This window comes from Rhinolophus sinicus, chromosome 13, assembly GCF_057876585.1.
Source record: "Rhinolophus sinicus isolate RSI-liver-muscle chromosome 13, RSI-T2T, whole genome shotgun sequence".
Classification (NCBI taxonomy): Eukaryota; Metazoa; Chordata; class Mammalia; order Chiroptera; family Rhinolophidae; genus Rhinolophus; species Rhinolophus sinicus.
This window is the reverse complement of record NC_142513.1, coordinates 176294-202311: the sequence shown is the minus strand read 5'-3', so window position 1 is coordinate 202311 and position 26018 is coordinate 176294. Positions and strand designations below refer to the sequence as shown.

Below are 26018 nucleotides of genomic sequence, written 5' to 3'. Positions count from 1 at the left end.
CTCTGAGAAGGCAGCTGTCCATCTGCGAAGTGGCCTTGGGTGGCCCAGGTGCCCTCCCTGCTCCATTGTACGCCATGTTTACTTCGCAGTTGCAAATCTTTGTTCCTGACATACTTCCTGATGGCCTTTCACTCACCTCAAGACTCAAACCCCTTCTTGGTGCGAGAGGATTTTCAGAGTGTGGTAGGGTGAGGCAGGCAGTAGGTCCTGTGGGCCGTCAGGGAGCATCCAGCACTGACGTCTGTGGTGGGCAGTGGCCTTTGTCTCATGTGGGGCTGTGTTCCAGTGAGTGTCTGGGGGACGGGCCATCCACACAGGTTGTCACTGCAAAGAGTGGCTGGCTTTCTTGTCCTGCTGCTTGGCACTAGCCAGGGAACAAAGTCTCTTTTGAGTAAGGACAGATACCTCAAGAAAGTGGAAGGGTTTGCGGTAGTTCTGTTTGAACAGACGGCTCTCCTTTCTCTCCTTTGTATTGAACTGTGTGTACAGGTTTCCAAGGAGTGCAGTTTTTCTGACTACACACTACACCTGATTTTAGAAAAGGAACCAAAGTGCGTGGCGTGGTCACCATCGTGCCCTCCCCGCTCACCTGCAGCCCATGCCCTCTGTGCCCGCTCCCGTCCTTTGTGGAGGGCTGGCTGACAGCCTGTCTCAGGCCCCTGTGCTCCTGTTGTGGTGCATGTGTCTCCTGGGATTTCCCTCCTGAGTTGTGCTACTCCTTGGATCACCCCGTATGTGGTTTCTGGCAGACGCTGTCACTGGGGAGGCCAGCGCTGTGTCGTACTCATGCCTCCTGTTGGAGGCCAGCACTGTCTCACGCCTGTCTCCGCTCTAGTGTGTGGCCCACAATGCCCTGGAGTGCGCACGAGCCATCTACGCCTATGCCCTGCAAGTGTTCCCCAGCAAGAAGAGCGTGTGGCTGCGGGCCGCCTACTTCGAGAAGAACCACGGCACCAGGTACGATTCCCGCAGGCAGGCCAGCGCCTACCTTTCCTGCAGCCCTCTGTAGGGAGGGGAGGAGCTTCTGCTTCCGTGCAGCCCTCTGGTGAGGGGCAGAGCTTCAGTGGCACATGGGACCTGGCAGCAGGAGCTGACCTTATGGTTCCTTTTGCCATAAGCTTGTCACTGTTCTCTAGTTGGAAACTGAGGAGTCACTGCCCATGGGAAGTGCCTGCAGCTGAGCCCGTGGGGTGCTGGGCAGGGCCTGGCACCCCTGTGGAGCCCCCATGCTGGTGTGGGCGGCGTGGCATCTGGGCCCAGGCAGGCCTGTTTTCATTTAAGCTGCGCTGGCTTTGGCTTGGGCTGGGTTTGTGCTCCGAGGAGGTCCTTGACAATTTTCTCTAATTGTGCCCTTTAATTGGAAAAACCTTTCGGGTCTGTCTTATTGGCGGGGACTGCTGATTAGATTAGGTGTTGCAATTTCTGGCGTTCAGTGGCCGACCCGGGCATCGGGCCCTCTGCCGCCCTGTTCTGGCTGGGAACCAGCCTTGCCAATCACCAGGCCACAGCTGGGAACCTTGAGCCCTAACTCCTTCTCTTTTGTAGTGTTTAACCTCAGTCTTTTCAGGGTGTCTTCCCGCGTGTGTTGCTGAAGCTCGGGTCCCCTCCTCGCTCCCACCAGCTGGCTGGTGCTTTGACGTTAACTCTTTTGGGAACATTTTGCGATGATGTGCTGGCTCTCCCCGTACAAGTCTGGAGCAGAGCCTCCTACCAGCCGTAGCTTCAGTGGCATGCGGCCGTGGGCCCTGGGTGCAGGGACTGGTCAGGCCCCTGCCTCCATCGCTGGCGCCCCTCCCATCCGGCCGACTCCCGGTGTGATGAGGGGCCAAGTGCTGGGGGCCTGGGCTCCAGGTTGTCTGGGAAGCAGGGTAGGTGCTGTCAGGCTTCCCTCGGACTGGCTTCAGTTCCCTGCACTCGCTTTGTCTTGCTGCTGAGGCCCGAGGAGGTCATGTGTGCCACTGTGTGACAGGTGGTGGGCGTGCGAGGTCTGGGGGCTTCACACCTGAGACCCTGGCTGGAGGTCTTCTTGCTCAGTGGTGACCTGAGATAACTTTCTGCCAGTAAGACAGTGTCTCTAGATTCCAAAGGATAGACTAGGGTCGTAATCTTTATCAGCGGATCTGTGGTTAAAGATGAAAAGGCCTCTCCTGTCACCCAGACCGTGACGTTATCGCTCCCTCCAGGACACACGCTGTACAAGGGTCTCTAAGCTCTGCTGTTAAACAATGCTCTGCTTTGTAGCACCCTCTTCAGTGGTTGGTGCTAGAGCCTTTGTGGAGAGGGACGATTTCCCCACTCTCTCCCCATCGTAAAACCTGGTAAATCATTTACGGTGTCGAACTTTGGAGCAGTAACTGTCTTTGCAGCGCACACGCCACGGCTGCGAGTGCCCGTGTGCTCTGCTGGTGACCGGGCCTCTGTCTTGCAGGGAGTCCCTGGAGGCGCTGCTGCAGAGGGCCGTGGCCCACTGCCCCAAAGCGGAGGTGCTGTGGCTCATGGGCGCCAAGTCCAAGTGGCTGGCAGGGGACGTGCCTGCGGCGAGGAGCATCCTGGCCCTGGCCTTCCAGGTGAGGGTGGCCCGAGCCCGAGAGCGCCGGTGTGCACGCTCCTGTCCAGACCCTCCCCTGTCCACTGGTGGGGGCCGGCCCGAGAGGGGACGTGCAGGGGACGCCGGTGCTCTCCTGGCCTGAGAACAGCCTGTGGACACCTACTTCTTGGTCGGCCACACAGTGTGACCACAGGCTGAATGTACCAGAACACAGAACACAGGACAGACAGGTGGCATCTCTGGGAGGGATGGAGCCCAGGAGCGAGTGACAGCCGTGCTCCGAACAGAAGTTAGGCTGTACAGTCCTTGGAAGAAGAAGCTCTGTGCCCCTGCCCTGAGCATGGGGACATGCAGGGGTCACATGTGAGCCCCATAGATGGGCGGAGTTACGTTCAAACAGCTGCACCCAGCCAGGCTTATTGTGGCTGATGTCATGAGCTTTGCAAGTATCTTATTTTTATTGTCACATATAACATCCTCATACTGTTTGACAGTATGGGTGTCAGGATTTTGCAGCATACTCTGTACAAACTGGGGAGTGCTGTGTGAATGCTAATCTGTTGTTGTAACCCAGGCCTGCACAGCAAAGCCTGTCACTTGAATGCATTCTGTGTGAGGGACTGACCTGGAACTAGCATTTTCTCTCTGCTGTGTTTGAGGGCACTGCCCCTCTCTGAGTGCCCACCAGCTGCCTGGGCACTGCTGCCTCTCACTGTGCAGCTGCTTCTCAGGAGGCTGCAAGGGCCCTGCCCACCTGTCTGCTGGACTCTGGCTTATACGTGGCCGAGTCCTGACCCTCGGGCATCCCCTCCACAGTGTCAGTGATTCCTGGGCATCCTTCCATCCGGCCCACATGGACACACTGGGGTGATCAGTCCCTTGTCACAGGAGTGGGAGAAGCAGTTTGGGTCTGGCGGGTCCATGTGGGTAGGGTGGCAGCAACCCGCTCCGGCTTTGAGAGGCTGCACAGGCTTGGGGGGTCCCGGAGAGGAGGGCTATGCAACGGCTGGCGTTGTTTCTGAGTGCCTAAGAGGCTTCGTGCCCGTAGCAGTGAGCGGGCTGGCTGGTGTTCAGGAAGGTCGGCATGCTTGGGCCGGACTCTGCTCTGCTGTCTGTCAGCCCTGGCGGTGCTCGGCTCCCAGGCCCGCTGCTAGGATGACATGTGATCTGCCCTGACCGCCTCGTTCTGAGCTCGTCCTGACGGCTCTGTGCTCCCCTAGGCCAATCCCAACAGCGAGGAGATCTGGCTGGCCGCCGTGAAGCTGGAGTCCGAGAACAACGAGTATGAGCGGGCCCGGAGGCTGCTGGCCAAGGCTCGGAGCAGCGCCCCCACCGCCCGGGTGAGCAGAAACGCCCAGGCTGCACGGGGCCACAGGGGCCATTCCAGTGTGGTGGGGAGCGGGGGGAGGGAGGGATGGGGACAGAAACCAAAGCCAAGGTGCTCTGAGCTCATTTGCTCAAGCTCCACTTTGAAGTGTCCTCGTGTGTGCACCCCACCTTGTCCCACTAGCTTACCAAGCATGTAAAAGTACAGCAGGATAAACAGCGTGGAAGGTCACCTGTCGCGTGGCCTTGAGCATGTGCCATGCAGGTACCAGCCCAGCCCAGCCCAGTGCTAGCAGCTGGGCCCACGCCGCAGCAAGGGTGCTGACGGCGTGCCTGCTCCCAGGTGTTCATGAAGTCCGTGAAGCTCGAGTGGGTGCTGGGGAGCATCGGGGCCGCCCAGGAGCTGTGCGAGGAGGCGCTGCGGCACTACGAGGATTTCCCGAAGCTGTGGATGATGAAAGGGCAGATGGAGGAGCAGGAGGGGCTGGCGGAGAAGGCGCGGGAAGCCTACAGCCAAGGGGTGAGCCTGGGCCCTCAAGGGTGACGGGGGCGGGCGGGGCGGGGCCTGTGCTGCCCCTTCTGGGTGCTGCGGCTGTCTCCACATGCGGTCTCCCAGGGTCCCTCAGAGTTGTGTATGCTGCATGCAGCAGCCAGGTTAGGGCACCTGTACTGTATAGGCTGCCGTGTGCACACCCTGCACACACGTGCACAGCACAGCGTGCACACACATAGCCTGTACACGCATGTGAACAGCACAGCAGGCACATGCACACATATACTGTACGTACATGTGCACAGCATGGGGTACACACACCCCACACATGTGCACTGCCTGGGATCCACACACCTCTGCACGCGCATGTGCACAGCATGGGGTACACACCCCGCACACGCATATGCACAGCACAGCATGTACATAAAACTCCCAACCCAGACATGAAGTGAGTGGGTCTCCATGGACATAGGCAGCCTGGACTCTGCTGGCTCAGGAGCCGGCCGCAGCTGTCACAGTTCCAGGCTCCAGCCAAGCCTCTGTCTCTTCCTTGTCTTTGCTGCCACAGTTGAAGAAATGTCCCCACTCCACACCCCTGTGGCTTCTGCTTTCCCGGCTGGAGGAGAAGATTGGGCAGCTGACCCGAGCCCGGGCCATTTTGGAGAAGTCTCGCCTGAAGAACCCTAAGAACCCCGACCTGTGGTGAGTCCTGGCCCAGCTCACCCTCGGGCTGTCCTCACGCAGGTGCTCACGAGGAGTTGCTGGTGCGGCATTTCAGCTCAGGCTCAAGGAGAAGAGTGGCAGGTGCTGCTTAGGAGGCACGCCTGCCTCTCCCTTAGGGGTCGGCCTGGTGCTCGGATGGGCCTGTGGATGTCTGGTGCGGTTTAATCTGTGCTCTGGTAGAGGCTGCCAAGGGGAGCCAGGAGCTAATGGTGAGGAATCAGGGATAGGTGAAGCCAAAAGAGCAGCTCCACAGAGGAAGTGCCGTCGGGCAAGGCCTTGAGGGAGGAAGAGGAGTTTGTCAGGTGAAGCTGGCATGCTTTCCCTAGGAAACTGCGTGCAGAGATGCAGCGTAGGGCTCAGAGTGTCAGGGCTGGAGAGTGACAGGGAAGCTGGAGGAGACTCCAGAGAGAGGGGCAGGTCGCTGTCCCTGCAGCCACTAGCATTCCAGTCTGCCCTCGTGCTCCACACCTTCACTTGCATCTGAGTGACGTCAGCGTCCCAGGTCCACACTGCAGTGGCAGCTGCCGGTGGGCCTGACAGAGAGGGTACTGATGCCTCACTGCTCTGTTGGCGGGGTGGCAGCTCCGGCCACAGTAGCTCCCCAGTAGCTTCCAGAAGTGCGGCCGGGTGGTGGGCAGGTGGTGGGCGCCGGGTACTGGACCCTCCTCTTGGCCTCCGTCGCAGGTTGGAGTCGGTGAGGCTGGAGTACCGTGCGGGGCTGAAGAACATCGCCAATACTCTCATGGCCAAGGCTCTGCAGGAGTGCCCCAGCTCCGGTGAGGCCGCGCTGGGCGCGCGCGGGTGGGCAGTGCCCTGGGTGGGTCTCAGGGTCCAGACACAGTGCTCACAGGTGTGGTTCAGCTCCACGTGGTCCTTAAGAGGCGGGAACTGGCCACACTCTGGCGTTCCTACTCTGAGGTGCTGCCATTGCTGTTTTCTCTAAGAGTTTAAGTTGTTTTCCCCCACAGTCTGAGTAATGCCCATGCGATATAAACAAAATTTGGAATAAGAATAGGAAATCACCAGGAAGCCCGCCACTCAGAAATCCCTGCCCTTAGTTGTTTTGCAGTGCTAACACTTGTGTTATTGCACAAAGTTAGTCACACTGGGCGGTTATTCCTTGGCCTTTTTTTAAGGGGAAAATTTTGTGAGAATTTTCCATTATCGTTGAATTTTCAAGAATGTAAGTTTTTTAGTGGCTTCATAGAATTACCTGTAAATATGCCAGAAATGCACTTTTTACCTGTTGTTCGATTTTTAATCTGATATTAATTGAAGACTACCGTCTTTTTGCAGGAGTCTTTACTAGCATTTCTGATTGTTTTAACCAGTAAATTCTTAAATGTGAAATTACCAAGTTAGTGGGAATGAAACCTTGAAGGTTGTTGGTACTTCTGACCTATGCCCTCAGAAAGTTGTCCAGTCTGTGCCATCGGGGCAGCTGTGGCTGCAGGCGGACTGCAGCAGGGTGGGTGAGCACATGTGGCCTGTGGCTCTCCCGTAAGCAGGTCTGGGGACACACTGGGCTAGAATTCTCGCAGGCCCATTGAGCAGCCTGTGTGTGGATGGGTCTCTGAGAGCAGAGGTAGGAGTCTGAGGGCCAGCATCTCTGTCTGAATTGCAGGTGTCCTGTGGTCTGAAGCCGTCTTTCTTGAGGCAAGGCCCCAGAGGAAGACCAAGAGTGTCGATGCCCTGAAGAAGTGTGAGCACGATCCCCACGTGCTCCTGGCCGTGGCCAAGTGAGTGGGGTGTCCCCATGGGGCTGCTGACCCATGGGGCCTGGGGGGCCTCTCACCAGAGTCCCGCTGGTCCCTGGAATTCGGTGGGCTCCCCTGAGGCTGGAGCATGTGCGGGCAGAGGCCACTCAGACATGTGCTGCCTGGGTCGTTGCAGACCCCCAGCAGGGCAGCCTCCTCTGGGCACATGTCCTAGACTCCTGTCATGGGGTTGCTCTTCTGTCCATGCCACTTGCTCATGTTTGTCTGAGCTCCTTTGGCTCAGAGGGCTATAAGCAAGGAAATGGTCTTCCCCGCGTTAGGGTGAGAAGCCAGACGCTTCCCCTTGGTGCCCTGGGAGCGATCCAGGGCCTCCTGGTCAGGCCCAGTCAGTGTGCCCTGGTTTGCAGAGATGCATGGCAACAGGAGGTCGGCGAGTGACTGAACACCATGCGCTGGGTCGGGTCAGGGGTCGGGCGTGGGGTGAGCTGGGGTCTGGGGGAAATGGTGAGTGGAGCAGTGAGAGCCACCTGGACTCCCCAGGGTCTCTAACCTTCTAGAAGGAGGGTTACGTCCTGAGAGGAGCGGGACCAGAGTGCAGGGTAGGGGTTTGTTGTGGTCAGGAGGCGGGAGGCGACTGGTGCATGTGGGGAGGGGGATCTTTTCACAGAGCCTACAGCTGGTCGCCTGGGGCTGCTGCTCAGGGCTCTCTCCTGGGGGGGTGGTACATGTGGCCCCAGAGCTCCTGTGTGCCCTCAAAGCCTGAGCGGGAACCTGGCCCACCCCGGGATGCCGCAGCGGCCCCCGCACCTCCTCCAGCTCCTTGGGGGGCTCCTCCCTCCTGCCCTGTGCTGCTGCCTCCCAGAGTGACTTGTGTGTGCCACTCGGTTAGGCCACCATAAAAGCTCATAAAAGGCTTTGCTAAAGTAAACAAGTCACTCCTTGCTGTCCCCACACTGGTGTTCCTCTGTGTGTCTGCTATCTGGATTTGTGCTCTTTACATCGCAGTTTATCTAACACCGAGCAATTAAGAATACCACAAGGCTTAAAAAGCAATCAAGCTATCAGAACATAAAGTCACTCCGTTTGGTGAATGAGACCAGCCCGAGCAGCTGCCTGGGGCTGGGGTCAGCGGTGCAGGCCTCTGCGTTGGCGCCTCTGTCTGCAGAGGGGGCGGGGCTGGGTGGAGCGTGGCATTCTGTGCTGCCCTCCCTGACGTGTGGACGGCTCTTGGATGGTCCTCACGCGTGCCTGCGTGGGCCCAGGTTCCTGTGCTAGCCTGAGCCCCCCTCCTCAGGGTGGGCTTGGGCTCCCGGCTGGCTGGGGCAGGCTGACAGCTCCCCTCACTTTCCTTAATCGAAGCCGTTGTCTCGTTTCTGTCAGGTTGACTGTCCTCTTGTGTTTTACCCAGAGGAAATGAATAGCTTAGAGAAGTTGCTGCTGTGTGGGTGTTTTCAGAAGCAGTTTGCTCAGACTCGTGGCAGACGGTTGCGGGTCCGTGGCGTGGAGTGATTTCCGGGTAGCCAGTCCCCACTCCTCAGCCCTCCTGCTGGGAGCTCAAGGGCTCGCCGGGCGGTGCCAGCCACAGCGGGGACCCCACACGCGCAGCAAGAGCCAGGCCTCCCACCCAGGCCGCCTGTTGCTCATGGTGGTACCTGCACTTGTGCGGCCGCTGACGCTGGGTCCCGGCTGTGTCCCCGCAGGCTGTTCTGGAGTGAACGGAAGATCACCAAGGCCAGGGAGTGGTTTCACCGCACAGTCAAGATTGACGCGGACCTGGGGGACGCCTGGGCCTTCTTCTACAAATTCGAGCTGCAGCATGGCACAGAGGTGAGGGCCTCTGCTATGTGCCCCGCGGGCTGTACACCGTGTGTGGGGGGGCAGGCGGGCCGGCCTCTCAGCCTGAACTAATGACGTTTGGGCTATTTCAAGTGGCCTGGTAACATCTCTTAAGGAGCTGGCCGGTGACTGGGTCCTGGGGTCACAGTAGAAATGGGCATGGAGTCCCGGCCCTGAGGGCCATCCTCATGTCTCACTGGCTGCTGACCTGAGTCCGAGCCCAGTGTGGCTTCCCGGCAAGCCTGGGCTGATGTCCCCTCACAGACCCGAGCATTGTCAGAGCTGTGCTCACAGGGCTGGGCTGCCCATGGGAAGTCCTTGTGCAGGGCAGGGACTCTGGGCACGCGTGGGAGGTGCAGACGGGGGGTGCAGGCTGTGGGGGAGCTCGGTCCGGCCAGCACCTCTGTGGCCGGTGCCCAGGAGCAGGGCAGGTGTGGGGAAGGACCTGGGAGCCCCCGCTCACAAGCCGGTGCTGCCTGCCCAGGAGCAGCGAGAGGAGGTGAGGCGGCGCTGCGAGAACGCCGAGCCGCGGCACGGGCAGCTGTGGTGCGCTGTGTCTAAGGACATCGCCCACTGGCAGAAGAAGGTCGGCGACATCCTCACGCTGGTGGCCGCCGGCATCAAGAACACCTTCTGACCCTCCCGTCCCCACGGGGCCCCCAGCGTCCATCCTGCTCTGTAATTAAAGGTTTTCTAGGTAGCGTTTCGAGGTTGGTGGCCGGCTCGTTTTTCCTGGGCCCTCCTGGCGTGCGCTTTGGTCACCAGCGGGGCTGTAGTTTGGCCTGGTTCTTCTTTGCGAGGATGCCTCTTACAGATAGCCCTGCCCTCAAGGAAGCACAGGAGGTTTTGTGGGAGGAAGTGCAGCTTCCCTGCTAACTCTTCCGTCCCCTCTGCGTGTGGGCCCTCCCCTCAGAGCTGCATGGAAGTGCCCACGGTGACATCCCTGAGTGAATGTGTCCAGCGGCTCACGCCCAAAGCGCCTCCTAGAGCCTGTTGCTAAAGGGTTGCTGGAGGCCCCCTCAGGCTTGCATTGGAGAAAGATGTCGCCAGTAAGAGGTTTGCTCACATTTGTAGGTGAATTAATTTTTGCTAATTTATAATCAGCAAGTATTCCAGAGCACTTGTAATTGTCCTCACCTTTCCATTGAAAACTGCATTACCTGGGAGTCTTGGCAGGTGTGAGGATAAAGGACCTCCCAGGGCCTTGGGTCCCTGCGCGAACCTGTGCGCGTGCATCTGTACTGTTGGAGACCAGCCAGTTCTCTGGGAAGGGGCTGTGGTCATGGCTGGACTTCCTTTGGGATCTGCCTGTTACACTGAAGAGCAGGTCCTGAAGCTTTTAGGGACTTGAAAGCTGGCTGTCTGTACAGATGTGAAAACCAGAGCCCAGGAACTGGCCATGACTTGGCTGTCACAGGGCTGCTGTGACCCTCTGTGCCCCGGGTGGGGCGTGGCTTCTCCTGGGCACTTCCTCTGGCCTTGATATCAGGTGAGGCCTGCAGAGCCCTTGGAAAGTTCCAGAACATCTGGATTATCACGCGTGAATGTCTCGGGGTTGTTTTCTCAAGTGCTTTGAGATAGTTAAAATACTTTTGGAGGGGGTTGTACTTTAGCTTTTCTTCAGCTGACATTTTTTCAGCTCCGTCTGAAGGCTAGTAGGTTACAGAAGCTGTGTTGCTGTGGGGAGAGTGACAACCCCCGACCCTCCCGGGCGAGGTGCTGTGGCCCAGTTCCCTGCCAAGTCTGTTTAGGCACACGGCCATGGCCTCCCCAGGGACAAACCCCCTCAGCCCACAGGGGCAGGCAGCAGGAGGCACCTCTCAGCTGAGCCCTGGGCCAGTGGGAAGTCCCAGCCTGGGACCTGCTGGGGCAGGACCCCTGGATGTCGGGGTGCATGGGCTGGCTGCTGTGGGGGTAATTAGGTCCCACTCACCTGGTTCTGCCAGCAGCCAGGTTCCTGCGGGAGAGGTAGCTCCTGCTGACCACTAAGGAAGACCCTGATCGAAGCGTGCAGGCAGTGCCTCCACTTGCCTGGCTCACCTCTCCCACCTGACTGAACTGCTCTCTGCCCACTGGGCACCCCCCCCCCCCCCATAGCACATCTCCCTGGGGTTGATGGCTTAATCCAAGACCCACTGGATGGGAAGAGAGCCCAGCACCCTGGGCTCCAGGGTCAGGTTAATTGAAGAAGCGATTGGATAGGGGGTGTGGAAAGGGAGGGGGCAGGGCTGGGATCCTGGGGCCTCCCTCTGGTTCCCTCCCTCCTCTGATCGGAGGAGCCAACTTCAAAAGCCTTGTCCGCCTGCCGCCAGCCGCCCTGTTGCAGCCGACCAGGGAAGCCCGTTGGGTTGCCGGGGTTGGCTGGGCTTGGAGCAGGACCTGGAGTGGCCGCCTCACCCCCCACCTGAGGACCCCAGGATCATGTTGGAGACCCACTGGCGGGAGTAAGGGAGGGCCTGACCCTGAGAGGCTCATGGTGAGCAGCTTCAGGCCACTGGGGAGGGGGCTTCCTTGGGCTGAAGGGTGGGGAGCGTGCACAGCCCAGGAGAAGCTGCTTGTCCCTCCGGGCCCCACCGACTGGGAAATCCCCGGTGGTTCCCGTCACCAAGGCCTGGTCCTGGGTGCTCAGCCTGGTGTTTCCCGGCATGGGGGTTGGGGGTGGTGTCTGCTGGCTGATCCTGTCCTCACAGGCTGGGCTGGCCTGAGACTTGGGCCCCTCTGGGGGGTGGGGACGGACACACAGGCCTTCTGAGTACCTCTGGGCAGCCAGCCTACCCCACTGGGACATTCTTCCCGCCCCAAATCTTGTTCTCTGCTTCTCACTGTGACCTCTGACCCACAGCAGGCAGAGGGGCGACACCGAGTGGATTGGCCCTGTGTCCAGCACATCTGGGGGAGTTGAGAAGGGGCACAGCTAATTGCATCTGCTCTTTGGCCTGGCTGCTAGGTGCCCCATACAGGAGCCCCCGCAGACGCCCAGGCCCAGGTGCAGGTTAGGGTGCTGCTCTGGGACCCCCGGCCAGGGCTGGGAAGCCGAGTCGAGTCCTGGTCTCGCTCTGTTCACATGATTAATTTTCCAGTTGCTGTCTGACTCCCCCCGGGGGGCCTGGGGACAAGCCACTCTTTCTGATGTTTGGGCTTCTGCCCTTGAGAGCTGGTCCCCTCCATTCTCTGGGAGGGGGGCCATTAAAAGAGCTGTCCAGTGGAACGACATGTGGCCCCCTTCCTTCACCTCTGGGGGTTTCCCCAAGCCTTCCCCTTCCAAAGGAGTGTAGCCTTGAGCTCCAGGCCCTCACCGCTGTCCTGGTCGGGTTGGGGGTGCAGGGGACCTCTTTTCCTGTGGCTCTCAGCTGTTTGTAGCAGAGCCTTTGGTGGTGGGAGCAGGTTGGTTCTGCCCCAGGTTCCTGTGGGGAGGGCAGAGCGACAGCAGCCCCGTGCTGTGGGCACCCAGAGGTGAGCAGTGTGCTGGGGCCTGGGGGCACTCAGCAAGAGGAGAGCCCAGCACTGTTGGGGGTGGGGAAGGGTCGGGGCACGCACCCCAGACCAGGGCACCCTGCCCTGCACCATCTTGTGGGCACATGGCTCCTTACCCCCATGCAGAGCAGAGCGCCTGGTGCTCCTGCCTCTGGAACCCTCTGTCCTTCCCAGCCTCTCACCCTGCAAGTCTCAGCACTGGGCTGTCAGGCCTGCTGTTTCTCTGAAGCCTAAAACAGCAGGGATTGGCCCTGCCAGCCCTGTCGCAGGCCCCTTGTTGGATGGCTCAAAGACATCTCCATCATGACATCTGCTTAGAGACTCCCCAGGTTGGGGGAAGCGGTGGCCCACACAAACTGCCTGAGAGGCACTGGAAGGAAGTCCCCCTCCACAGGCCTGGGTGCCCTGCCCTGACCTTGTGACTCTTCCAGGTGCCCCCCAAGACAGCGCTGTGGGTGCTACTGCTGGTGCTGCTGGGCATCGCGCCCGTCTGGGCCGGGCTCCGCGCCTGCAGTGTCCCCGACGTCCTGCTCCACTACCGCGCTGTCATCTTTGAGGACTTGCAGGCTGCTCTGAGGCGGGCAGGGCCCGGGGCCGAAGGGAGCGGGCCAGGCCCCGGACACCCGCATGTCATCCTGAAAAACCAGACTAGAGCACCCTCCCCCCGTCGGGGGAGTCGGGTGGGAGCCTCCTGCAGTGCCCAGAAGGTATGGGCGACATGACCCCATCCACGCCTTTCTGAGGCCTCTCAATAGCGCTTTTGCCACAGCCCCCGATTTCCTCCCTCCCCTCCCCAGGAGCACAATATCCTACGGTCCATCGCATCCCTGGGTCGGACCCTGCGCGGGGCAGTGGCTGGGGGCCGCCGCGGGGCACTGGAGAAAGCGGCATGGACCGTGGCCCTGCGCACCGAGGCGGTGATGCGGCGCCACTGCTGGACGCTGCACCAGGTGTGCGTCCCCGGGTGTGTGCGTGTCCAGACCCCGGGACCTCTGTTCCCACGGTTTAGGGGCTTAACATCTGGCCCAATGACCAGGCCGCGGCTCCCTCAAGGGCTGGACGTGAGCTGCGGGGGGCGGGAGCGGGGACCGTGCGCAGTCGCTGACCGCCCCGTCCCTGACAGCGGAGCCGGCGGCCCCAGACACGCCCTGGCCGGCGTCGCGGCAGCCGGAGGCGGCTCCTACTGCGCGCCCTGGACGCCGTCGCCACCTGCTGGGAGAAGCTCTTTGCGCTGCGCGCCTCGCCGGCGCAGGGCTCCTAGAGCGCCCTGCGCAGGGCCCGGCCTCGGTTGGTGACAACCGCGAGCTCTCCGTTTTGTCGACCTTGGCTGACCGCTGGGTCCCGGCTCCTGCCGCGTCGCGGCCCGCGCTCCCCAGAGGGCCCAGGACTTGGAGATGCGAGACCTGCCGGGTACCTGGCCGCCCTCCACTCACTGCAGGAGGTCTTAATAAACTGAGCTGCTGCTGCGGGTCCTGTTACTGCCTTCGCCTGCCGGCTGTGGGGCTGGGCTGTCCTGGGGTCTGCTTGGTGGGGAGTGGGCCCTGGGCCACCGTCGCGCATGGGTGGGGAGCCTAGAGGTACACTTCCTGCCACGCCACACGTGGCTGAGGCAGTGCTCCCAGCCTCTGGCAGCAGGGGGCGGATTGGGACACTGGGCTGGATTCCCGCTCAGTCCCCATGCCTTTAGGGTGGGGTTAGGGGTTGGGGGGGACCCCTGCGGTCCTAAAAAACGTTGCGTATCCGTCTGCTCCACTCTGGAATGGGGGAAGGGGTGGAAATGGAGGGGAGGGGAAGGCCGAGCTTTGTGAATTCAGAGCAAAACAACCGGATAAAGGAAACGGGCCTGAAGGGAAGCCAGAGTCGCTGGCCCTGGCTGCAGGCGAGGCCAGGCCATTTCCTGCGGCCCTGGGAGGGGTGGCCATGGCCCCCTCTGTGGAACTGGATAGGCTGGCCTGGGACCCACTGTCTCGTGCCCTAGGGCCCTACGCTTGCTTGGCAGAGTGGGATGCCAACCCCTGGACTCCCCCACTCACAGCATAGGCCTGGGGGTGCACGGCCCCCTCCTGAAGCTAGTCTGGGGAGCAGTGTGGGGAGAGCAGGCAGAGCACCTGGCTATGGTGGACTCAATGCCTGTCATCACGTTTCTCCTGGACAGGTGGGCACCCAGGAGGCATCAGGCTTTCCTCTAAGGCCCTGGCAGGGCAGGATGCAGGAAGGCCTTCATGGTACAGCCGTTGGCATGGATACAAAATATGGACCACAAGAGCTCCCGCTGGACTTGTGTTAACATGTCTGGTCTGCACAACAGGAACTATTGTCCCTGTTTTATAGACAAGGACACTGAGGCACCAGGGCCTTACAGGGCATGCCCCAAGTCACAGCCAGGAAGTAAAAGGGCCAGGACAAGCCCCAGGCACGAGCTCGGCTGCACCCCATGCAGTGCGCACTCAGCCCCTACTGCACTGAGAACAGGCTTCCAGGCCATGAGGTGCAGGTCAGATGGGGGCCACAGTCATGATGAGGGTGATGCCCAACCTACACGCCCCATGGAGTGCTCGGCGGGGCTCCATCCGGGCTGAGGCACAGGGCAGGGGCACTGACTTATCCCCAGGTAGTGCGTCCCAGAGCGTCTGACCTGAGGAGGTGTCAAGAAAGACCCCTGCGTGGGGAGAGGGGGACCTGAGGGACTAGCCTTGGACATGAAGAGTTGAGGGGAGGTCTAGGCAACCCCAGGGTCCTGGCCTGAGCACCTGGGTGTGTCCTCTTGAACTTGGGACACTGGTGGAGGAGCAAGCTGAGGGGAGCACACCTGTGTTGGATGGAGCAGTCCCATCCTGGGACTCTTGCTGTGTGCGCCAGGTGGACACAGGCCCGATTTGGCTGGAGCATAAGGTGTAGGGGCTACAGAAGGTCAGTAAGAGTGTCCAGAGGTCTGGGTGCAGGGGCAGGAGGACACGCCCTCCATGGAGGCCCCCACCATGTCCGTTTCCCCGAAGGCCTGGGGAGAGCACTTCTCTCCTGACGTCACCGAGGCATGGCCGCCTGGTAGTCGTGGCTGCTACCCACCCACACTGCGCCCTTCCTGCTGCTGAGAGCAGTCAGGCTGCACCAGGAGGAGGTGGGTGGGCACTGGGCAGCCCCTCCCCCGCCCCCCCTCACCCCGTGTGCCTGAGCAGAGCCTCAGGGGTGGGACACAGTCCCCACTTGAGTCCTAGACCATGACCACAGGGGGGGCCCCCGTTCCTCTGTGTGCTCGGGTTGCCCAGGAGTGTGTACACACAGATATGTTTGTGTACAGGTCCGGGCTCTGCTGCCGTGCCCGGCAGAGCTCCTCTCTCAGACAGGCCCTCCTGGTCTGTCCTGGCAAACTGAACACCTGGGGGTGAGGATGGGAGGCCTGTGGCCCAAACCAGTGGAACCCAGTGTCCCACCCCCAGCCTTGCTCCTGAGTCCTCAGCGCAGCTCCCCTGCCCCACCCCCTCCACCCTCTGCCCTTTCTCTCAGGGCCTGAGATGTATCTAGGGGACTCAGCAGTGAGCAGAGCCTCTCATGTCTTGCCCAGTTCTGCTCCTGGCAAGCCCCAGGTGATGGGCCAGCATCATGGGTGTGGAGCACCTGGGCTCCCGCCCCTTATCTCAGAAGCTGTCTGTATTCATTTTGTGGGGCCACTGTAAAAATTAGCACAAACTAGGTGGCTTCACACTGTAGAAATTTCCTTTCTCACGGTTGTGTAGGCCAGAAATCCAAAATCAATGTCACCAGCCTGAAATCCAGGTGTCTGAGGGCCGTGTTCCCTCCCGGGGCTGTAGGGAGAACCCTTTCTCACTCCTGGCTTCTGGGGCCTCCATCCGTGCAACCCTTGCCTCTTCTCTCTTACAAGGACACTTGTCACTGGATTTGGGACCACGTAGGTAATCCAGGACGATCTCCTTACCTGGAGATCCTTAATCACATCTGCCAAGACCCTTTTTCCAAATAAGTCCCCACACACAGGTTCTGGGAGAGAACATATCTTTGAGGGGAGGGGGCAAGAGGGGCTCTGGCTTCTGGGACAAAGTTCACTTGTCTAGGGAGGGGACGCCCCAACCAGACAAGGTCTGGGGGCAGGTGCACACAGCCACCCCGAGCCGCTGAGAGACAGACTGGGGGAAAAGCCGGGGTGCCCTGCTCAGATCCCTAGATGCTGGCTCTTCTTCAGGTTTAGTTAGCACTGAGACCCTCTTTGTGGCTTGTTCACTGTGGCACACAAACTGCTCAATAAATGTTTGCTGGCTGCAACAGATGGACACCAACATGGAAAGAGACTCAACCATGGGGACAGGGCCGCTGGCCATGGAGCCACCGAGGACAGAGTGCCAGTGGCATGACTCCATGGACAGATGGGCCCTGTGTGTCCCTGGCCTCGCGGTGTCTGCCAGCCCGTGCACACTGCTGAAGCATGTGGCCTGAGCCTGGCTTTTCCAATGTAACCATTTCTGGGGCTCACACGTGGTGGCGCCTGCACCCATTGGTGCTGTCCCACACATATGCCTTCTCAGCTGCTTCCGTGAGGGGGGGTGGGGGGCCTGGGACACAGTGGTGGGGCTGTGCCAGGGTGGGGCCTCGGGGCACTACCAGGGTTGTGCAACTTCAGAAAGCAGAGAGCCAGACCCCCCATGTGCAGGGCCTTAGAAGAGCAGGCCAGGCCGACTTTGAAGGGTAGCCCGGGTCCCACAGCTTCCCCAGACTGGGAGCTTTTGAAAGAACATCTGGAATGGGCGATCGGCAAACTAGTCTCTGGATTCGAAAAACCAAAAAGTTAATTGTGACTTTGCCACTATGTGTGCCCACCCCCGCCCACATGCGTCTCTCTCCCAGCCCCACCTCCCACCTCTGCCCCTTCCCGAGCTACCAACAGTCCACGGGGGTCTCCATGCCAGCCCAGCGCACTGGCCCTTCTGAGGCTGCAGCCGGCCTGTGACCTGCCTGGGGTGCTCTCATGGGCTGCAGCACTGCCCCCCATCCTGCCCCCACTGTCCACCACCCCAGCCCACTGAGCAAGGGGAGGTGGTGGGAAAGATGAAGGTCGGCCAGCCCAGGCCCCTGGAGACACAGCTCCGGTGTTAAGGGAGCCAGGCTGGGGACAGGACGTGAGTGAGCCAGGCCCATCTGGTGCTGAGCAGAGAAGGCCAGCACTAGGGGGAGGGGAACCTGGGAGGCCCAGGAGGAAACACCTGCGCCCAGACCTGAAGGGGGCGCTGGCCTTGCCTGGCTCTTGGCTCTGGAGAGTGAGCCTCAACGCGGGCTCCCCATCCCTGCAGGTGTGCAAGGAGACTGCTTGCTCCAGCTGTGGTTGACACGGAAACACACAGGGATCCCTACTGCAGGAAGCAAAGCAAAAACTTGGCGGGGGGGCGGTTGTGTGCCAGGTGTTGAAGCCCATTGTCCCTGCCAGTGCCCTGTGGGACCCTGGGGGGGGGGCAGAGACAGTCCCCATCCTGGCCCCTCCCTAGGAAGAGCCTCAGCTTTGTAAACACAGAAACAAACAACAACCTACCTCCCAGAATTACCCCCGCCCCCAAGAACCAGCAAGGAGCCCGCACCTGCTGGGGGAAGCGGTCCTTGTTTGGGGGTAAATGGGGCGGTCAGCACGGGGGGGGGGCAGGGTAGCCTGTGTCGTGGGGCGTCCTGGGGTTGGACCCTGGGGTCTCCAATGGTTGGTGTCTTGGCAGGATCCCTGTTCACGTCGGTAGAGGGGCACAACCTGGCTCAGCGAAGCCCTGTCGCGGGCTTTGGCGCCTCCCTCCACAGCGCAGTTGGCTTGGGGGTGAAGCGGCAGGGCTCCCCGCCAGGTGATCAGGCCCTGTCCTGACGCTGCTGCCGCCGCCCCCCGCGTCCCCCGCGTCCCCTGCCCGGCCTGCGCAGGGCGTGAGGCCAGGGGTCCGGCTGCGGCCCCAGATAAGCTCCGCACCCGCCGCCGCTTCCTGCGCTTCCTCCCAGCGCCGTCGCCGCGCGCCCCTTCCTGTTTCCTCGAGCGGGCGGGCGGGGTCGTGGGGATGGCGCGGGGTCCTGGGCGACAACGTGGAAATCAGGGCTCTCACAGCCCTTGGCCGGCCGCACTGCCCGCTCCGCTCGCTGGGAGGTTGGGTGTTTGCGAAGGTGGAGCGGGATGGGCTGTGGGCTGAAGGAACCTTGGCTCCCACACTTCCTCCTCCCCAGTCCTGGGCCAGCAACTCCCACGCTCTTGGCCGAAACCCTCCGTGGACTGGATTGCAGTCTGGTCCTTGGAGCCCCTCCCCAGTCTGGGGCAGGAGTGGGGCGTGGGCTGGGTGGAGGATTGAGGCTTAGTTTTGGGGGGCTGTTGGGACTGGAGGTCAGCAGCTCTGGACACCCCCGACCTCCCGTTTGCGGGCAGCTGCTCTAGCTTGTGGACTTAAGGTACTTAAAACCTACCTGCTCAGACTTGGTCATTAGAAATACAAATTTAGGGGCAGCCGGTTAGCTCAGTTGGTTAGAGCTCTGTGCTCTTAACAAGGTTGCTGGGCTACTGTGAGCTGTGCCCTCCCCAACTTGATTGAGACAACTACTTGACTTGGAGCTAATGGGTCCTGGAAAAACACAAATTAAACGTTTTTAAAAATAAATACAAATGTATGTAACTCTAAGAAACACATATCCACGAAAAGTGCTGTGCACAAATGTTCACAGAGGCATTATTCCTAGTAGCCAAAACATGGAAACAGCCTCTCAGTGAAATGTGGTCCATCCATACAATCAATGGACAGTGTTATTCAGCCTGAGGAAGGAACAAGCACAGTGCTGATATCACTGCAGCGTGGACCATCCTCCACAGCACGCTGTCAGGGGACAAAGCGAGACTCAAAAGGCCGCTTATTGCGTGATGTGATTCCGTTTATAGGAAGCGTCCAGAATAGACAAATCCACAGACAGAAAACAGGTCAGTGTTTCTCAGGGGCTGGGAGGAGGAAGAATGGGAGTGCGTGCTGATGGGCACGATTTCTTTTTGAGATGATGGGAAAGCACCAAAAGGAGACGGCAGGATGGTTGTACAGCCCTGTGAATACGAAAAACACTGAATTGCCCACTTAGCATGTATGTGGATTTTGTGGACTGTGAGCTAAGTGGTTGGATTGCCTGGAATGTTCAGGGTGAGTGCGTGCCTCCTTGCCCACCCAGCATGGCCGAGTTGGGGTTGGGTGTGTGAGCAGTGTTGGTCCTCGTGTGCCTTTGGGGTGGCGTGTGGCTGTTTGTGCTGCTTCCCAGAGTGCCTGAGATGATGACCGGGTCTGTTGGGGAGAGGGGTGCACCTCACCCGCTCCCTGCCCCACCTCCCTGACCTCCTCCCCTGGCCTGGTTGCTGAGGACGGTTCAACACCTCCACCCAGGTCAGTCCAGGGCCAGGCTTGGTCCCGGGCGTGGGAGCTGCGGCTCGTGCCAGAGATGGCTGCTACAACTTCCCGCCAGGAGCTAGGCAGCCTGGGTCTTCCTGGCTGCCCTGACTCAGCGGGAGCTGGGGGTGGGGACTTCCCTTCTCCCACCCTTGGGGAAGCAGGTGGGTGGAGCCAGGAGGGGGAGGGGTGGGAAGTCTGACCTGTGGCTGGAGCCACCCAGGCCCTGGGGCTGTGATCCAGCGAGGGCAGAGCCAGCCCCTTTGGGGAGCCCCTCAGGCAGGGCACTGGCAAAGGGTCCTCTGAGGACCCTACCCCCACGACCAGCGCCTCTGCCGAGGAGCCACTATTGGAAACAGCTGCCCTGGGTGGCAGGCCCTTTCGTGTCCTCCTCCTGATCCTGGTTCTGGTGCGCCCCCCCCACGCCCCCGTCCCTGGCATGGGTCTCCTACAAATTGGGCCCCCACTGGCCTCCCACCCAGTACTGAGATAGTGGCTTCTGGGGAGCAAGCTGCTCTGCAGCCACCGGGTCAGGAAAAAGGGGGGCACCACCCCAAGGCATCCTTGTGGTCCCATCCCATGGGCCTTGGGGGGATGAGGGTGGGGTGAGGAGCCCAGAATGTAGGATGTGAGGGTATTGCCCCAGAAAACAGGAGAGACAGACAGACGGCCCTCTCTGCTTGCCTGGCACCTCTCTCTGTGTGTCCATGGGTGTCTCTGGGTCAAGGGCACTGATGGGACAATGCCTGGGCCCAGGCAGGGTGGGCTGTTTGCATGGCTCTAGTCAGAACAGAGGCTGTGCTGGGCCTCCCTTCCCTCTGCTCTGGCCAGGGGTGGGTGCGGGCAGGGCTGCCCATACCTGAGGCAGAACTCCGGGACTCCTGTGGCTCCGGGTTGCTGTCTGTATTGAGGCTCCCCCACAGCGGGGTGCCCCGCTGACACAGGTCTCCAGTGGTGGGTCACCTGTCCCCCTAGCAGAAGCAGACCCAGAACGGGAGTTGGTGAGCCGTGAGAGCTGGGTGTGGCTTGCACACTCATGGGCGATGTGCCCTTCTCCACATGCATGAGCATTGGTGGCTCAGAGCCCCCCCCCCCAGTGACGAATGTGCCTGCTACTGGACAGGTCACCCTGGGGAGCAGCATGGGTGTGACATGGTGCTGCTCTCTCTGGGGACACTGGGTTGAGAATGACAGACAGGGCCCCTGGGATGCCATGTCTGCATCTAGGTGTCAACCCTGCCGCTCCCTTTGGAGAGGGGCGCTGTTGGGGTAGTCCCTGGGCTTGAAGAAAATTTTAAAGAGATGAGTTTGATGAAACCTTGGTGGGGGCATTGCTGAGTGTATGCTTGAGTTAAAATGGGGGGGACGGGAGGGACATGGGGGGATGGGAGGGTGGGGAGTACCCATGTCTCCTGCCTCCCACCAGCTGTGTGGGGGAGTGTCCCTGAAAGACAGAGAGTCAGGTCTGTGGGGTCCCAGCTGGTGGTCAGGCTCTCTGGGGGAGAGTGGGGGGAAGAACATGCCTAGGGCACTTGGGGGAACTGCACCTTCGTCCCCCAACAACCATAGACAACGCGGGTGTTCAGAGGAAAGGGTGAGGCGCTTTATTGGGGCCTGGCCTGGCCCAGGGGGACCCGACTCCAGGGTTCTCCTTTACAGTAAAGAGATATTGTTATTCCTCATGTTTAAAAAGCCCTTGCTACATTGATGCTTTTGATCACTGAAATACCTTGGAAGAACATGTTTGCAAGTTTAATTAAAAATTAAATATGTTGTATTATGTATATAAAAAAGGCAAAGTAAAAAATACAGCCTGCTTCTAGGAAGTGCACTGCAGGAACAGGATTACGATTAGGCGCTTCAAAAATTTAGCCCTGGCAGGCGCAGCCAACAGGTCCCAGGCCTGGGCTTCCTGGAAAAGCCCGGCAAGCGTGGGAACCACCCTTGCAGGGCGCCCGCGGGCTGGGGCCGAGCGTGAGCGTCGTGGTTCCTACCGGACTGTTACAAGGGGCCGCAACATACACTTGCGACAGCGACAGAGCAGTGAGGCACAGCGATGCGGCTGCGAAGCGCGGGCGGACGGCGCGGCGGCCTAACCGGAGATGCACGCGCTGTAGTACACAGCGCTGCTGGCGTCGGACAGCGCGGCGATCAGGCTGCTCTCCTCCGGGCAGGACATGGCGCGCGGGCCCAGCTTGGCCAGCGCCACGTGGTACGGAAGCCCGGCGGCGTCGGGCCGAGTCCGACCGCAGTTGAGGTACTGGTCGAACTCCGTGAGGTCCACATCGGCCCAGAAGTCGGCGGCGGGCCCCAGCGGTTCGGCGCCCTCCAGCGGCGGGGCCTCCGGCGGCGGCGACAGCGGACCGGGATACGGGCCCGGGCCGGGCGCGCCCAGGGCACTGTAGTAGAGGCCGGAGAGCGGCGCGGCGGGGGCAGGCGCGGTCCTAAGGGCCTCGGCCAGGGGTGCTCCGTAGCAGCCTCCGGGGTCCCGGGGCAACTCGGCGGCGGCATAGGGCGCGCGAAAGGGCCGCAGCGCGCAGTCCTCGGGCGCCGCGGGCGGCGGGAAGAAGGCAGCCTCGCCGGGTTCCAGGCCGTCCAGCGGCGAGCGCTCGGGCGTGGGCAGCCCCAGGCCGTCAAACTCCGCGCCCAGCGTGGGCAGCTCGCGGAAGGCACGGGCAGGGCCGGGCGCCGCGGGGAAGGGCTCGGGCGGCGGGGGCGCCAAGCCTTGGAGCAGCAGGCCGGGCTCCAGCCGCCGGGCCTTGCGCGCCTGCTTCTTGCGGCGCGGGCGGTACTTGTAGTTGGGGTGGTCGCGCAGGTGCTGCACGCGCAGCCTCTCCGCCTCCTCCACGAAGGGCCTCTTCTCCGCGGTGCTCAGCTCCTTCCACGCTTTGCCTGCGGGCCGCGGGCGCGGGTCAGCGGGCTGCCGTCGCGCGGGAGCGGCGCGGCCCCCTCCCGGACCCGCCCCGGGCGAGGTTCCCCCCGCCCGCCTCCGCGCCACTCACCCAGCATCTTGCTGAGCACCGCGTTGTGCAGATCGGGGTTCTGCTGCGCCAGCCGCTTGCGCTCGTCCTTCGCCCACACCATGAAGGCGTTCATGGGCCGCCGGACGCGCGACTCGTCGGCCGCCTGGCGCTCCCCGCGGCCCACCGGGCTGGGGCCATAGCGCCCCGGCTCGGGGCTGCGCGTCGGGCTGCGCGGCGGGCTGGACGGCGAGGCGGGCGCTGCGGGGACGGCGGGGACCGCGGGGAGGCCGCGCAGCTCAGCGGCGGCCCCGGGGCCCGGGACCCACGCACAGTCGCGGCGGGCTGGCGGGTCGTCCTGTGCGCCGTAGCCGGGCGGCGATCTCTGCATTCCAGCTGGGCGCGGCCTGGCGGAACGAAGCGCGGGAGCGCGGAGGGCGGGCGGTGGGCACTTTGGAACCGGGACGGGCGGGTGCACGGCGGCGCGGACACGGTTCGGATGGCGGTGGCCTCGCGCCGGGTGGGCGCCCAGATATAGCGGCGCGGGGCCAATAGGCGGCGGGGCGGGCGGGCCGGGGCGGGCCGGGGCCGCCCCCTCCCCGGGGGCTTCCTTTCTTCTCCGCCTGGCCTCCTCCGCGCAGCGCCCCCCGCACCCTCTCTGAAGGAGAGACCCCCCGAATGTGAAAGGGCCACTGATGTGGCTGGAGCTTGGAAGGGGGCGTCCTCACGGGGCTGTCAGACTTTCAGAGATGAGCGGCTGCCCCCACCCACGGAGTCAGCCCCTTGGGCGGTAATTGGGGGTAGCTGCGCCCCCCCCCCCCGAAATTACAGTGGGAGGAGGGGGCCGTGTTTTAACACCATGTTCTTGGAAGGCTGACTTCCCAACAGCCCCGTAGGTCCTTCCACGACTGCAGCTCAAAGGTTAGGAGCACCTCAGGACGAGCGCCCTGCACCTTGGGGGAGGGGCATCATACCCCGCAACCCTTCACACGCATGTTGAACTTTGAGCCCTGGGGGCGCCGAGCCCTGCCTAAGCCTGTCCATGGGGTTATAGGAGAAGATGGTTTTCGTGTCCCCTCACCCCCTCCCAAACCTCCTCAGGACAGGACAAACCCGGGGAAAGGGGGACCCTAAGTGGAGGAGCATCGAGAAAGTGCAGAGCTCCGGCCCCTTCGTCCTCCCCAGGGTCTCTTGGGAGGGGGGTGGGGGTCTTGGACCATTCATAGCTGCTTACCCTGCCCAGCCCAGACCCCAGGGCAGCAGGAGTGAGTGAGGCTGGACCCAAGGTTGGGGCAGGTGGGGAGGAAGGGGCGCACTCCCCCACCCCATGGGCCTTCAGATCTGAGAGGGTTTCCAGATCTTCCAGCCTCTTCCCAGGCCCCACCCTGGGCTCGATGCTGAGAGTCTGAGGGGTCTCCCCCAGGGCAGTTTCCCCACTCTCCTCTTGCACACCCATTTGTGGCCCAGGAGCTCTGCAGCACCCCCTTGCCACGCCAGGAGCCCCCTTCCTCAGTGTTATGAGCTTCATGGTGTGTGACCCCAGTTGTTAGTGACCCTGGGTCTGTGCTCACAATGCTCTGTCCCTTTGGGGTGTGGGTCCTACAGCTTCCCCCAGGGGCCCTCCTGCCCTGGGGAGAGGCCAGAACCCCCACAGGCACCTGACCTGAGGGCTGTCTGGTGTGGAGCCTCCACATCAGGTTCTGTTACCTAGGGTCTCACGCACAGGCTGGAGTAAGGGGCTGGGTGTTCTCTGGACCCAGGGGAAGAAGACGCTTTCCTGGGAGGCAGGCAGGAGTACAGGGCACAGGCCACTCCCAGTGGTACCAGCTCCCCTTGGAACAGTGTGAATGTGTGGCCCCAGCCGGCTGTGGGGGACAGGGGTAGATGTGGGAAGAAGACTCCAGGTTGAGAGGTAGGTCCAGGGGGCTGCACCTGGCAGAGGTGCAGCCTTCTGGGCGTGGTCTGCAGTCACCAGCGGCCTGGCTTGGCCGGGCCAGCAGCTGGTCTGGGATGATGGTCACTGAGGCTCAGGAAGGAGGTCCAGTGTCCTCCACTGCAGTAAGCCCACACACACTGGGATGGATTTTCAGCTCCCCCCCAGGAGCCCTGCCTGGCCCTCTGCAACCCCTGACAGGCCAGAATTGTCAAAAGTGCTCCAAAAGCAGTGGCAGGCAGCATCCGGCATTGCCTCACCACCCCCCTGCCCCCGCCCCCCATAGCCGCCTGTCTTGGAACCAGCCAGTGACCCTCCCTCTCTGTCAAACTGTGCAACTCAGGTGTCCGGCTCACATGTCCTGTGGGATGGGGCTGGGTAGAGCAGGGGGGAGCCCCGGGTGCCCCCTACTTCTTTGGGGTCAGCTGCCCACGCCTGTGTGCTGCCTGGTAGGGGGGTGGAGGGTCGCTCCGGCCCACTGTCCAGATGGGAAAATAATGTTGGTGGTGACTGTGGCTGAGGGACTCTTCAGGGCTGTCCTTGGCCGGTGTGGGTGTGGCTGGCTTGCTGGGGGGAGGGGCATCAGCCGTGTGCTTGGAGGTGTGTGGTCTGTGTGTTTGTCTGCCTGGGCATGGGGGTGAGGTGGGCTCTGGTGTTGGGTACTGCCCAGGGCCTTGGGAGCCGGACAGGCTGGACTCAGAGTGAGGAGATGGGGTCCTATGGGACCTAGAATGGGGGTCCTGCTCAGGGAAGTCCTGACCCTCAACATTCACCGAGGGAGGGGGTCCCCAAGATTTCTCTGGCCACCAAGCTGTGACCCCAGCTCCATCCAAAGTGCGGGTGATTCATGAGTCTGGGGACATTCTATGCCTTCAAAACCCACCTCAGGCTGGCCTGGCCTGGGTTGGCTGTTGCCCACCCTTTGGGAAGCCCTGTCTGTAGCCCCCAACTCCGAGACAGAAAGGTGGAGTGAAGGGCAAGCTTGGCCTGCAAGTGTGGGGCTGTCTTGGGTGTCGAGGGGACACTGCTCTCTCTGCCCTCCGCCCACTCCCTCTCAGCCTGGACTGGAACCCCAGCCGCTGGGTGAAGCCTGCAAAGGATGCTGGGTAATCCCCCTCGGTGGCTCTGGGTGGGGGCTTGGCTGGGCTCCGGGGGTGGCAGACCTCCCAGGCGCTGCCCGGGGCACAGACCTCACAGGCTCCCACCCACCCAGCCCAGCTGTTGCAGGAGCAGAGGCTGGGACCAATTACTGAGTCCCTCAGGGCTGGACCCTCCTGCTCCTGGAGGGTGGAGGTGGGGTCCCCACTGGACGTAGGTCCAGGTGGAGGGGACTCTCTGGTCCCCTGAGACCTCAGTTTTGGATCCAGGCTGCCCAGTCCTTGAGACCAGGGCAGCAGGCCTGGCCCGCCTTCTCATGAGGCCGCCCTGGGGGGCTGGGGCAGGGGGATATGAGGTGCAGGGCTGACCTCAATCTCTGCCTTGGAGTTGGAGCTTCTGGGAAGGCTACCAGATGGCCTCCATTCACATGGTCACACGTGAGTACATGTGTGTCTCTTGCCCAGTGACAGGTGTGGTTCAGGTGGACACTGGAGCTCGTGCCTGGTGACAGCGTGCTTGCC

The 26018-nt window shown here is 61.6% G+C and overlaps 3 protein-coding genes across 3 annotated transcripts in view; 2 read left to right on the top strand and 1 right to left on the bottom strand.

Annotated features, from left to right (window-relative positions):
* PRPF6 (pre-mRNA processing factor 6) overlaps positions 1-9351 on the top strand; it is a 36474-nt gene extending 27123 nt beyond the window's left edge. The window contains exons 13-21 of the mRNA XM_019753440.3: positions 836-957; positions 2429-2567; positions 3769-3888; positions 4218-4394; positions 4936-5069; positions 5775-5866; positions 6715-6829; positions 8509-8635; positions 9129-9351. Coding sequence (XP_019608999.1) covers positions 836-957; positions 2429-2567; positions 3769-3888; positions 4218-4394; positions 4936-5069; positions 5775-5866; positions 6715-6829; positions 8509-8635; positions 9129-9281 — 1179 coding nt within the window. The 3' untranslated portion in view covers positions 9282-9351. The remainder of the gene's footprint in view (positions 1-835; positions 958-2428; positions 2568-3768; positions 3889-4217; positions 4395-4935; positions 5070-5774; positions 5867-6714; positions 6830-8508; positions 8636-9128) is intronic.
* Positions 9352-9504: 153 nt separating this feature from the next.
* Positions 9505-13656, top strand: C13H20orf204 (chromosome 13 C20orf204 homolog). Its single transcript, XM_074318199.2, has 4 exons — positions 9505-11120; positions 12550-12825; positions 12916-13068; positions 13242-13656. The coding sequence occupies exons 1-4, from the start codon at positions 11118-11120 to the stop codon at positions 13377-13379; spliced, it is 570 nt and encodes a 189-aa protein (XP_074174300.1). The 5' UTR covers positions 9505-11117; the 3' UTR covers positions 13380-13656.
* A 7431-nt stretch (positions 13657-21087) lies between these two features.
* Positions 21088-23208, bottom strand: SOX18 (SRY-box transcription factor 18). The gene is made up of 2 exons (XM_074317965.2): positions 22509-23208; positions 21088-22398 (listed from the first exon to the last, which is right to left on the bottom strand). Exons 1-2 carry the CDS (start codon positions 22855-22857, stop codon positions 21599-21601), a joined length of 1149 nt encoding a protein of 382 aa, XP_074174066.1. The 5' UTR covers positions 22858-23208; the 3' UTR covers positions 21088-21598.
* Between the last annotated feature and the right edge of the window lie 2810 nt (positions 23209-26018).